At 50.8% G+C, this 13854-nt stretch overlaps 1 protein-coding gene across 1 annotated transcript; it reads right to left on the reverse strand.

Moving 5' to 3' along the window:
- Positions 1 to 12633: 12633 nt before the first annotated feature.
- LOC309603445 (olfactory receptor 14A16-like) lies at positions 12634 to 13593 on the reverse strand (the record flags this gene model as incomplete). The annotated part of the gene is made up of 1 exon (XM_082338295.1): positions 12634 to 13593. The coding sequence occupies one exon, from the start codon at positions 13591 to 13593 to the stop codon at positions 12634 to 12636; it is 960 nt and encodes a 319-aa protein (XP_082194421.1).
- Positions 13594 to 13854: the final 261 nt, after the last annotated feature.

The raw sequence follows: 13854 nt of genomic DNA on the forward strand, positions 1-13854 counted from the left end.
TACACCACCCCGTGGCTCGACATTGCAGCTTGGTGGCATAAGACAGAGAGAGAAAGAGAAAGCAAAGGAGAAAGAAAGAAAACGCAGAGTTGAAAGGGTTGGGGATAAGGGTGGAGGAAAGTTTTGGGAAGGAAAAAGGGAATAACATTGTCTCAGGTGAAGGAATGTCTTAACACAGATTAACTGAGGTATTGCTCAATGCAAGCTCATTCTTGAACAATTCTTCAACTTCGAAGGGTAAACATTAGAAATACGGTTAACAATAACTGGCAATATGCGGTTTCTTCCTTTAGAAGGAATTGGGGACGGGTTTAAATGATGGGTACTGAGGTTGGTTGTGGCTGATGGATGGTACAGATTTTCGTTACACCATCAGGTGGGGTGTTCGGAACAAATTGCATATTTGACACAACGTGTCGAATTAATTGAATAAAACCTGGAATTATACAGGGTAGGAACAGTAAGGTGGCAGTTGCACACAGCAAATACAATATTAATTGTTTGACCCACGGTGCCCCTGGTAACCAGGACCACAAATCACCGTTCCAACCACTCCAGGTTTGAACAGGGACATGGGCTATTTTCCTGATGTCTTGGGTCAGTTGGAGAACCACTTCTCCCACATCATCTATTTCTAGGCAGCAGTTAGAGATATTTAATTTTCCACACACCCCTCCCTCCTCAGCCAATAAATAATCTAAAACCATGCGGTGTTGAAGGATTGCCGTGAGCATTTGTTGAGATTGTCGAGTTAATAGGTCTACGGCGTCAGCGGTTTTGTTGGTGATAATTTCTAGGGCCGCTTGTAGTCTGATTATTCGGTTTAGATTATAGATTGGTTCTCTTGCCCCTGCAATGGGCTCGTTCGGGTTCCAGGTTGCTGGTCCATAATGTTCAATTATTCGCTCAGAGGGCCATTCGTCATTCCCCCATTTTTGTGTCCCACCTAAATTTACCTTGGCAGATCGCGTCTTACGGGCAATACTTCTATCCCCGAGGTTATCATACACTTTTACGCCTAATTGGGGTCCACCAGTTTCCGGCAAGAGGAAAAATAGGGGCCTTATGATTCCTATGTAACAAACTCCCGACCACCCCGCGGGTAAGAATTTGTATGCCGTATTCCCACAGATCCAATAATGCCGTTTTTTGGCTTTATTTCCCTGAGCAAATGGCCCATCTTTCCCTGGCGGAAACTGAAAATAAGTTGTGTCTTTGTCACCCAGAGGGCTGAAAAAGGTGGTTGCCCCATCCCTTATTCGACTGGTACAATACCAAGCCCCATAAGTGCTGAACATTCAGTATTTCCTTTTTGCAAAGAAAACTAAACAATTACATTTTCTAAGCAAGTACAACATTTCGTGTTACTTGGCTATTAAGTTTTCCCATATACAGGACTATTTAATGATGAAAACAGAGGAAGATCAAAAAAGTAAGAATTATATATATAGTAAATCATAGGTTGAAATCCTTGAGATGTCCAACATAAATAGGTATCATTGGAAAGTTACTGGGTATTTTTTCTTAAATAAGCACACACACATATATATGCTTAAACATGCACCAGACAATTAGATGTCTTTGTACTATTGCATAAAGACTGTAGTGCACTGAAACATCTAACATTTAGCCTGTTTGCCATAAATATTACATCTAGAATTATTCATAGAGCTGCAATGAAGTACAAACATGTATACACACATATGGACCACCAATTATAAAAGCTGACATATACAGTGGGATATTCTAATGGGTTAGTGTCCCTGAGTTAAAATGATCCAAAGTAGCAGGTGCATCGTGGTCATATCACCGCCCTTAAAAAACAAATAGGAACAAACTCACTCCTTGGGTTAGAAGGAGGGAATAATCCATTTGGTGTGGATTTTGTAGGTTCTCCCACTGGTATCTTTTGCTTTCCATGTATATTTGTTTAGCAGGGGTATCTAATATGAGAGGCACAGCTCCCACGGTGGGAAGCTCGACCAGAACCGGCTGGCCGGGGGAGTAAGATAATGCACCAGGGCAATTGGGGTTTCGAGAGACATGTACCATGGTTGGCGCCTGTGGACAAAATGCCACAATTTTCGGGCACCTGTTTGTACCCCAGCGATTATTGACATTGACCACTGCCTCCCCCACCCGCTCGGCCCATCCCGGTTGGTGGGGTTTAGTAGATCTCCCTTATTATTACAGGTGAGTTGTCCGATAAACATCCGCCCTCCGCCTCCCTCCTCACCCTGAGAGGGCGGAGGTTTTAGTTTCCCACCACTCATTTCATCCTTCTTAAACCCTTCCTCCCTGTCCAATGCTGGCGCAGAAGGTGGGTTCGGTCTGGGAGGGGGTCCTTGCCTGGACCACCTCCGCACCAAGAGCTTCCACTTTTTGGTGGGGAGCCCATCCATCAAGTCTCGGGGCACCCCCTTTTGCAGTCCCATTTGCCACAATCCTTGTCAGAATGGGGGTTTCTCCCTTTGTGTTAGGTCGGGGCTTCCCCCTGAAAAAGCCAGCAATTTATTTGCCGGCCTGATGTCGGATGTCGGATGTCGTACAACCTTTCACTTCTATTTGAGGGGAGAAGAGAATGGAGGGAGGAGGGAGGGCAAGGGAGGAGAGGAAAAGAATAGGGGAGAGAGAGTTAGAAAGAGAAGGAGGAGTTTATCACCACCACTTCGAGTCTGATGATCTTCCGCTGGATCTTCGGTGGCCTCAGGCTTCGTCGGGGACTGAAGGGGGGGGCCCTTGAGGGTGCTGCAATGGAAGGAGTGGTCGTGCTGTCCGCCGCCGCCCCCGTCGAGGGGCACATGTGCTCCCTATATAGGGGCTCCCACGCATGCGCGGATCACAAATATGTACGTGCAGTTCGCCACGGACGTGCTGCCCCCGCCTCTGCTCTTTTCGCGCCTTTTTGTCCCTGCCTCGGCTCTTTTCGCGCCTTTAGTCCCTGCGCAGGCGCACGAGGTTGTTTTTCTCAAGACTGGGGAGAAGATGGTCTTTTCGAAGCGTGACGCTGAATGGCTCTACGGTGGCAATGTCGAGACAAAACTGCATTTTTCTATCGGTCCTTTATACCTGGCCCTCACCCTGCCACTGCCTGGGGCCACCGTGCCCTCCCAGACAACGTGGGTCCCACTCTGCAGAGTTGCCCCCAGACAGAGGGTCCCAGTGACCCCATCCCCAACACGGCTCTGGCGCCAGCCATGTCCCTGCCTGGGACTTGGCCACAGCTCACCAAAGGCCCTTGTGCCAACAAAGTGTCCCTTCAATGCCTTCGTCCTTGGTCCAGGCCAGCGCTGTCCCTGAGCAGGATGTGGCCATCCAGAGGGACACGATGAAGCAGGCGCTTGTCCCCAGGCAGCCACTCGGAGCTAATTGTGGGGACAGAGCTCCCCTGGCCAGGGGAGGGATGTTTGTCCCCACAGCATCTCTGCTAAGCCTTGTTTGCCCAGGGCCCGTGGCATAAGGAACCCGTTTGGCAAGACTGGTGCTTCAGGAGAGTGCCCGATTAGGAGGAGTCTGGAGGGGGTTAAAGCAGCCTGGAGGCCTGGGCTCCCTCCAGCCCTGGCAGCGGGCAAAGCCCACAGAGGAGGGCAGTGCTGGGGGAAGTGGTGAGGGGCAGGTCCCAGGGCACTGCGCACGCTGGAGCCCAGAAGCGGGGGCAGTCCCGGGGGAGCAGCCTGACACCCGCGGTGTTGCTCTCCTTCGGGAAAACCTGGTGGCAGGGGAGTCCTGCGGGAGTGGGGCTTAGAGCAGCCTGGGCGATGGAGCTGTCTCCCTCGGGGCACTGCGGCCCTTTCCCTCTCCCCCGCTGCCTGCCCTGCAGCTGTCCCTGCCTTTCCAGGGTGGTTTCCTTCACAGCACCCCTGGCCCAAACATCACCATCCTGGGGGCCCTGGGCAGCGTCCTCTGGCCAGTGTGGGGCAAGGGGAGCGTGGGATTGTATGCAAGTGGTTCAGCTCTCCGCGCTGAGTGGGGCGAGCTGCTGGGTGAAGCTGCTGGCCTGGCTCGCACAAGCCAAGCAAGATCTTCTCCAGCAATCCGGCATTGATGCACCCATTCTTTCCAGTCGGGACGCTCATGCAATCTGCCATCGCTGCTCTCTTCAAGGCTGCAGGTGCCCCAAACAGCAGAGGGAACGGCTGGTACCTCTGTTAGCAGGGACATGCTCCTAATGAAGAAGGGCCTATTTTGGATCAAGAAGCGCAGGCAGCCCTGTTTTGCCTCCCTGTAGATCCCCACAACTATCAGAAGAGATAGACAACAGGGCAGGTATTCATTCATTTCTGCAAATGGAGAAGACCAGCCTTTTCACTGGTGGTGTGAGTTAGCACTGGGAGGAGATAGGGCCAGTAAGGTCTCAATCAGGAGATGCAGCACACATTTACATAAAAATGATCGGAGGGCTGGAACACCTCTGCTATGAGGAAAGGCTGAAAGAGCTGGGGTTGTTCAGCCAGGAGGAGAGAAGGCTGTGAGGAGACCTGATTGCGGCCTTTCAGTACTTCAAGGGGGCTTATAAGACAGATGGGGACAGACTTTTTAGCAAGGCCAATAGCGATAGAACAAGGGGCAATGGTTTTAAACTAAAAGAGGGGAGATTCAGACTAGATAGAAGGAAGAAATTTTTTACGATGAGAGTGGTGAAACACTGGAACGGGTTGCCCAGAGCGGTGGTAGATGCCCCATCCACGGAAACATTCAAGGCCAGGCTGGATGGGGCTCTGAGCAACCTGATCTGGTTGAAGACGTCCCTGCCCATTGCAGGGGGGATGGACTAGATGACCTTTAAAGGTCCCTTCCATCCCAAAGCATTCTATGATTCTACGATACGTGTCTCTCTCAGCAGCTGATAATCAGAAGTAACCACATGTCATCACCAGCAAATCCACTAAGCGCATGGAAAAACAGCAGCATTGAATGCGCTGGACTCGTGGCCTCTACTGGCTTCATGGGACATCAGCATTATGATAGCAGATCCATGAATGCTTCGGAAGGCTGCCACGTTCCTCTCTAAACTCACCCGCTGTTTGTTATGTGCCACAGGAATTCAAGCTACCACGCTGTGCTTCCCAGTCGCCATTCAGTTCCAAAACCATCCAGCAGTCCACCTCACGTGTCTGAAAGTGAAACAGTGCTCTGCTTTAGCCCTCTGTCTCTGAGGGGGTGAGGGTAATTCACTTTTAGGAGACACAGGCTGGGAATCAAAGGCTGGTGGTAAAAGTCTGGTTTAGGTTGTGAAGTCAGTGGGAGGTTTGCCTCCGTGTCAGTGAATCCAAGGTGTCACTGGTTTTGTTCTGATGACGATACACACTCCTGCCACGGCTTCAAAGAACTAAAAATACACTGATAAGTGGTTCACGAGAACTGTAAATGGCTCAGATTCTTCACTGACATTCTATGTCATTTTTAAGGGTTAGGGATATGGTTATATCTTTACGGGACACTACCTAGAAATAAGAGATCTGTTGTGGATCGGTTGCAAAAAGATTTCAGGCAATGACTTGAATATTTGCTTTGGAAATTGCCCAAAGGGCAGGCAGTCACCTGGAAGATTTTCAGTTTGACTGCTTCTGCTTTTGCGCTATTTATTAGATAGCTAAGTTACACAGTGTTATCCATCATGTTTCAATAGGCTGTGAGCTATTTGTATTCTGAAGTTATTTTTAAAAGAATTGATGAATTGTATGCACTGTCATAATTGAGGAATACTGAATGAGGAGAGGTCAAGGCTGCCTTGGAGATAAATGCAAATCAGGTGGATGGCGTTTGATAGCCACTTAACATTAAAGGTGTTCCTCAGGAAGATGCCATCTGCTGATTTAATGGTATCTAAAAGGAGGTGCTCATGGTTTTGTAGCAGTAGCGTATTGAAAAAGTAAAATGTCACGAGGTTGCCGGTTTGACAAAGAGATGGACAGGAGACTTTACAGGGCTGGTCTAAACTGTAGCTAATCTCTCTCCGCCTTCTCCGAGCAGGGCTGAGAGCGCTTCTGGGAGTTTCTCTGTTTTTTCTGCAGTCACTTCTGTGAGGCAGTGGACTTCGGACCACATTTATTTCCCAAATAAAGTTTTAGCAAGGTTGTTCTCCTCAGGCTTTGACCTGCCTACAGGATACCTGCAAAAGGTATGCCACTGTTTTAGAGAGAGAAAGGGGAGAAAAAGAAAAGTGATTGTGCTACTTCTTCTTTGGTGGAAACACTTGGTTTATCTGTCCATCTTGCCTAGCTATACAGGGTAGGAGCCTAAGCTATGAGCCCAGCTCTCCCCTCTCCCATTTGGAGATGCACCTTCCCCTGCCCCATTGTAGGAAACCCAGGGATGGAGGCAGGGAGGGAGAGAGAGAGACCGACAGAGGCAGGCACGAAAGGGGAGGAGAAGGGATGGGAGGGTTAGAAGGAGAGGGGAGAGACCGCTCTGCAGCACTGGCAGGCATGTCCATGGGGACAGACGGACACTGGGGGCTTTGTTTTCCCCATGGTCACGTCTTGCATCCCGTCTCCCAGTACCCTCCAGTTCCCTTAGTACCTGCAGAGGGTGGGGGGAAGGACAGGACTCAGCAGGGGGTCTCTGTCCTGCTGTACTGCTTTTGGCTGGCATAGAGTTCACCACAGATTTGACCAGAGTGTAGTAGAGGGAACTTATAATTGTGATAGCTGTTGAACAGTTGCTGGTTATGATATTGACTTAGTTTATCTGATCTGTGCCATGCTCCCTTTTTTGTTGTACATGTTAAAGGCTGGCTTTGGTTTTTGCTGTTTGCTGTGCTCTGTAGCGCTTGGTGGTGCTTTCTCTGGCAGGTATATTATAAAAGTAGTGGCCTCGAGCTTAATCTGGTCTTTGAGCTCTGCACTGATGCCACTACTCTACTTTGGGAACCATCTCATGGGGACAATCAACAATTACACTTTTCACCTTTTCTCCTCCAAGAGCTTTTTCCATGGCTCCATGAGCCATGGCTGCCCTCATCCTTCCCAGCCCCAGCCAGATCCACCTTGTCTGTCAGTAAGAGACCAGCCCTGGGGAGCTCTTCGAGTGTCTGTGTCAAAATGTTGTCTTCCACACCCTCCCGGAATCTCCTGGGTTGCTTGTGCCCAGCCCTGTTGCCCTCCCAGCAGAGGGACGATGTGGAGTGGCTGAACTTGCCACGTAATTGAGGACCTGTGACCACGAGGCTTCCTCCAAGGCCAGGCTCTGTGCACGCCAGCCTCCCCTTCGCACAGAGCTCACCCCCACCTGCTCACCCACCTACCTGCCTTCCTGAGGAGCCCTTGCCATCCATGGCTGCCCTCCCACCACTCCAGCTGTCCCAGCAGGGCTCTGCAGTCCCCGTGGGGGAGCACGCTGCTGCCTGCCCAGCAGAAACGCCAGCGCTAGGGAGGGGAGAGGAGAGGCAGGTAAAGGGGAAGGGTTCTGGGAGGCTGGCTGGGAGGTTACTCCTGTTGCCAGAAGAGGATGAGGCAAGGAGAGGCATCGTAGCTGGGAGGTGGCTTTTGAAGTCACTTCTTTGGGAACAACCCCATTGGCCAGGTGCTGGGGCAGGCCCAGGGATGTCGCCTGGGTTGTCGGAAAACCCCTGCGGCAGTGCTGAGAGCCTGGGAGAGGGGAGATGCAGAGGAAGGTGAAGATGACATGGCTGGGGGGTGGATTGTGATGCCATTTCTCTTGCAGTAACCGGACTGACTTGCAGCAGGCAGGCAGATACTGTGACATCATCAAGCGCATCACAAACCCCAACATGACACAGATGGCTGCTCAGGCAGTGGAAAGGGGTAGAGGCAGGCAAAGCCAACATGGTTGGGCTGTTGCTTGTGAGGTCACCTCATGACAGCAATGTGATTGGCCAGGAGCAGGCAGGTGTCATGAGGGCATCAAGGACACCAGATGGGGAAGGCTGCAGGCAGATGACTGGGCCCCTGGTGAGGCCCTGCCCTGGGGTGAAGGCACCTGTACATGACATGGGAACCTATGGGACGTGGCATGAGAAATTGCGGGATGTGACAGAGAACAGCGTGAGAAGGGACCAGAAGTATGGGCAGCACTGTGTGTCCCGGCTGGGTCTCGCAGGTGGCTGCAGACTTGAGAAGTGGCCAAACTGCACGGAGGAGAGCACTGGGGACCTGCTGGGCAGTCAAGTCTTGCAAGGCCATCAGTGCCTGGGGAAACCATCAGTGCCGCCATCGAAGTCCCAGAGGACCTAGGCAATGGTATCCAAACTATCAAATCTGGGTACAAACGGAGAAAACCTGAGACCATTGGGGAAAAAGAAATTGCTGAGGGTTATGAATTGGAGAGGAGACATGGGCAGAGAGAAGCAGGAATCAAGGTGGATCATGGAAGAAGCAGCCTGTGGAAGAGAAGAGAGGAGGAGGATTGTTGGGGCCAGGTGCCCTTGGGGAGGTGGCTGGTCAGTGGTGGTCTGGCCAAACTCTGTGCCTGATCACCATGGTCTGTCCTGCTTATTATACTGGTTTCCGTTGGGGTAGAGTTATCTTGATAGTAGTTTGTATGGTGCTGCGGTTTAGATTTGTGATGAAGAGAGTGTTAATAACACACTGATGCTTTAGTCATTGCTGAGCAGTCCTTGCACAGCGCCAAGGCCTTTTCTGCTCCTCACATTGCCCTGCCAGAGAGTAGGCTGGGGGTGCACAAGAAGCTGGAAGGGGACACAGCTGGGACAGCTGACCCCAACTAACCAAAAGGGTATCCCAGACCATAGGACATCACGCTGAGCAATAAAAGCTGTGGGAAGAAGGAGGAAGTGGGGATGTTTGCAGTGATGGCATTTCTCTTCCCAAGTAACTGTTAGGAGTGATGAAGCCCTGCTTTCCTTTAAATGGCTAAATATCTGCCTGCTGGTGGGAAGCAGTGAGTGAATTCCTCATTTTGCTTTGCTTGCGTGTGCGGCTTTTGCTTTACCTATTAAACTATCTTTATGTCAGCACATGAGTTGTCTCACTTTTACCTTTCCTGGGCTCACTGGTGTGTGTGTACATGTTTTTGGGCGTGAATGTATGTACATGCTTTGCTGGTCAAGTGGGGCTAGCAAGGAGGAGGAGGACCCCAGGATCTGGAGAGACCCAGGGTTGGAACTACCACTTGGGTAATATCTGTGAGTCTGGGCAGATCTAAGCCCAAGCCCACACTGGAGGGACTGCAGGGGGGTGTGAACCTGCGGGTAAGTTCTGCTGGGAACGCACAGACCACTCGTGCAACCTTCACACCAGATCAGCCTGAGAGGGGGGACGGGATGGGGCCGGTTGTGTTGCTCATGGTTGTGTAAGTGCTGCTGGTGGTGTGGTGGCTGTCAAGGCGCTGTGGCCTGTTGGAGTTGGTCTGTGTAGGGTTGGCTGTGTCCATCTGTGTTTCCTTGCAGATACCTGGATTTAGCGCTTTCCCTCTGGTTGACTCCACCTTGGGCGATCTCTCACTTTGTGGGGCTCCAGTCAGTGACCACCCCAGGCACACGTGGTCCATGCACATGTCGCGGGCTCTCTAGGCAGCTCCAGATTCCTCTCCTGGAGGATGTCCTCTGCCCTGTCATGCATTGGGACAGCATGGTATGACAGTATCTCAGTGAGCATTCACCATCATCTCCACTGTCAAGAGACAACAAGGGACGTGTCCTGAATCCAACCCTTGTTCTCTAGCAGCTACCAAGGTGACAGTGAGCTTTTAACTCAGGCCCTTTTGAGGTGAAATTCCCAGGCCTGTTGTTGATATCAGCTTTGGAAGAACAGCCAAATCTTCAGGAAATGCATCGGGAAGATGTCATTTTACTACAGAGATGCTATGAGAGAGGCGGCTCTGAAACAGTGCTAGAATAACATTTATACAAGTTTCAGTGACAGAAAGAGACGAGTTCATTTCTCAGGAGAGTGAGCTGAATACAAATGGTTATGTAGGAACATAACAAGCATAAATCACAGAACAGGTAGTACTAACAATAGAAAGGATAAATCAATAAACAAAGTAGAGGCCTGCACTGGGATACACTAGATTTCATTTCTGGAGAGTGAAGGAAAGTTTATCAATATTGACAAACCACCATGAAAAGATTTTCTTAATGGACTCCTTGAGTTCCTGGTTCCTCATGCTGTAGATGAGGGCGTTCACTGCTGGAGGCACCACTGAGTACAGAACTGCCACCACCAGATCCAAGGATGGGGAGGAGATGGAAAGGGGGCTCAGGGAGGCAACCATAATAGTGCTGACAAACAGGGAGACCACGGCCAGGTGAGGGAGGCACGTGGAAAAGGCTTTGTGGCGTCCGTGCTGTGAGGGGATCCTCAGCACAGCCCTGAAGACCTGCACATAGAACAGCACAATGAAAACAAAACATCCCAACACTAAACAGACACTAACAGTCAGTGTAGCATCCCTGAGGTAGAAGTGTGAGCAGGAGAGCTTGAGGATCTGAGGAATTTCACAGAAGAACTGGTCCACAGCATTGCCTCGGCAGAGGGGGAGTGAAAATGTATTGGCTGTGTGCAGCACAGCAGTGAGAAACCCACTGCCCCAGGCAGCTTCTGCCATTCTAAGACAAACTCTGCTGTCCAGGAGGGTCCCGTAGTGCAGGGGTTTGCAGATGGCAGTGTAGCGGTCATAGGCCATGACAGTGAGGATATAAAACTGCTGATATCAAGAAGGCAAACAGAAAAAGCTGGGCAGCACATCCTGCATAGGAGATGGCCCTGGTGTCCCGGCTGGGTCTCGCAGGTGGCTGCAGACTTGAGAAGTGGCCAAACTGCACGGAGGAGAGCACTGGGGACCTGCTGGGCAGTCAAGTCTTGCAAGGTCATCAGTGCCTGGGGAAACCATCAGTGCCGCCATCGAAGTCCCAGAGGACCTAGGCAATGGTATCCAAACTATCAAATCTGGGTACAAACGGAGAAAACCTGAGACCATTGGGGAAAAAGAAATTGCTGAGGGTTATGAATTGGAGAGGAGACATGGGCAGAGAGAAGCAGGAATCAAGGTGGATCATGGAAGAAGCAGCCTGTGGAAGAGAAGAGAGGAGGAGGATTGTTGGGGCCAGGTGCCCTTGGGGAGGTGGCTGGTCAGTGGTGGTCTGGCCAAACTCTGTGCCTGATCACCATGGTCTGTCCTGCTTATTATACTGGTTTCCGTTGGGGTAGAGTTATCTTGATAGTAGTTTGTATGGTGCTGCGGTTTAGATTTGTGATGAAGAGAGTGTTAATAACACACTGATGCTTTAGTCATTGCTGAGCAGTCCTTGCACAGCGCCAAGGCCTTTTCTGCTCCTCACATTGCCCTGCCAGAGAGTAGGCTGGGGGTGCACAAGAAGCTGGAAGGGGACACAGCTGGGACAGCTGACCCCAACTAACCAAAAGGGTATCCCAGACCATAGGACATCACGCTGAGCAATAAAAGCTGTGGGAAGAAGGAGGAAGTGGGGATGTTTGCAGTGATGGCATTTCTCTTCCCAAGTAACTGTTAGGAGTGATGAAGCCCTGCTTTCCTTTAAATGGCTAAATATCTGCCTGCTGGTGGGAAGCAGTGAGTGAATTCCTCATTTTGCTTTGCTTGCGTGTGCGGCTTTTGCTTTACCTATTAAACTATCTTTATGTCAGCACATGAGTTGTCTCACTTTTACCTTTCCTGGGCTCACTGGTGTGTGTGTACATGTTTTTGGGCGTGAATGTATGTACATGCTTTGCTGGTCAAGTGGGGCTAGCAAGGAGGAGGAGGACCCCAGGATCTGGAGAGACCCAGGGTTGGAACTACCACTTGGGTAATATCTGTGAGTCTGGGCAGATCTAAGCCCAAGCCCACACTGGAGGGACTGCAGGGGGGTGTGAACCTGCGGGTAAGTTCTGCTGGGAATGCACAGACCACTCGTGCAACTTCACACCAGATCAGCCTGAGAAGGGGGACGGGATGGGGCCGGTTGTGTTGCTCATGGTTGTGTAAGTGCTGCTGGTGATGTGGTGGCTGTCAAGGCGCTGTGGCCTGTTGGAGTTGGTCTGTGTAGGGTTGGCTGTGTCCATCTGTGTTTCCTTGCAGATACCTGGATTTAGTGCTGTCCCTCTGGTTGACTCCACCTTGGGCGATCTCTCACTTTGTGGGGCTCCAGTCAGTGACCACCCCAGGCACACGTGGTCCATGCACATGTCGCGGGCTCTCTAGGCAGCTCCAGATTCCTCTCCTGGAGGATGTCCTCTGCCCTGTCATGCATTGGGACAGCATGGTATGACAGTATCTCAGTGACCATTCACCATCTCCACTATCAATACAGAGCAAGGGATGTGTCCTAAATCCAACCCTTGTTCTCTAACAGCTACCAAGGTGACAGTGAGGTTTTAACTCAGGCCCTTTTGAGGTGAAATTCCCAGGCCTCTTGTTGACATCAGCTTTGGAAGAACAACCAAATATTCAGGAACTGCATCAGGGAGAAATGTCATTTTATTACAGAGATGCTATGAGAGAGGCAGCTCTGACACATTTATACAGGTTTCAGTGATAGAAAGAGATGAGTTTATTACTCAGGAGAGTAAGATGAATGCAAATGATTATGTAGGAACATAACAAGCATAAATAGCAGAACAGGCATTGCTAACAATAAAAAAGGATAAATCAATAAACAAAGAAGAGGCCTGCTTTGGAATACACTCGATTTCATTTCTGGAGAGTGAAGGAAAGTTTATCAATATTGACAAACCTCCAAGAAAACATTTTCTTAATGGATTCCTTGAGCTCCTGGTTCCTCATGCTGTAGATGAGGGGGTTCACTGCTGGAGGAACCACCGAGTACAGAACTGCCACCACCAGATCCAGGGATGGGGAGGAGATGGAAGGGGGCTTCAGGCAGGCAACCATGATAGTGCTGATAAAGAGGGACACCACGGCCAGGTGAGGGAGGCACGTGGAAAAGGCTTTGAGCCTTCCCTGCTCAGAGGGGATCCTCAGCACAGCCCTGAAGATCTGCACATAGGATAGCATGATGAAAACAAAACATCCCAACACTAAACAGACACTAACCACAAGTATCGCAAAATCCTTGAGGTAGGATTGCGAGCAGGAGAGCTTGAGGATCTGGGGGATTTCACAGAAGAACTGGTCCACAGCATTGTCTTGGCAGAGGGGGATTGTCAATGTATTGGCCGTGTTCAGCACAGCTGTGAGAAACCCAGTGCCCCAGGCAGCTGCTGCCATTCTGAGACAAGCTGTGCTGCCCAGGAGGGTCCCGTAGTGCAGGGGTTTGCAGATGGCAACGTAGCGGTCGTAGGCCATGACAGTGAGCAGGTAAAACTCTGCTGACATCAAAAAGGCAAACAGAAAGAGCTGGGCAGCACATCCTGCGTAGGAGATGTCCTTGGTGTCCCAGAGGGAATTGGCCACGGCTTTGGGGACAGTGGTAGAGATGGAGCCCAGGTCGAGGAGGGAGAGGTTGAGGAGGAAGAAGTACATGGGGGTGTGGAGGCGGTGGTCACAGGCTATGACTGTGATGATGAGTCCGTTGCCCAGGAAGGCAACCAGGTAGATGGCCAGGAAGAGGCAGAAGTGCAAGAGCTGCAGCTCCCGCGTGTCTGTGAATGCCAGGAGGAGGAAGTGGGTGATGGAGCTGCCGTTGGACATTTCGTTCATCTGGGAATGGAGCACTGTCATGGGAAGAAAAGACAGTGACAAGTTACAGTAGACTTTTCTGAGAACAACCAATTCACTTTCATAGAAACACTTCTGCCCTGTCCCCACCTGCCTCTCCCATTTCAGAAAGACCTTCAGCAGGTCCCTTGCCATAGCTTGGCCTGGTGCTGGCTCAGGGTGCCACTGGGAGCAGGGGGCTCTGCAGGAGTCAGTCCTGCCATATAGACAGAGGTAAATAGGAACACAGTGTGA

This window comes from Platalea leucorodia (genome assembly GCF_965183815.1).
Source record: "Platalea leucorodia genome assembly, contig: HAP1_HAP1_SCAFFOLD_90, whole genome shotgun sequence".
Classification (NCBI taxonomy): domain Eukaryota; kingdom Metazoa; phylum Chordata; class Aves; order Pelecaniformes; family Threskiornithidae; genus Platalea; species Platalea leucorodia.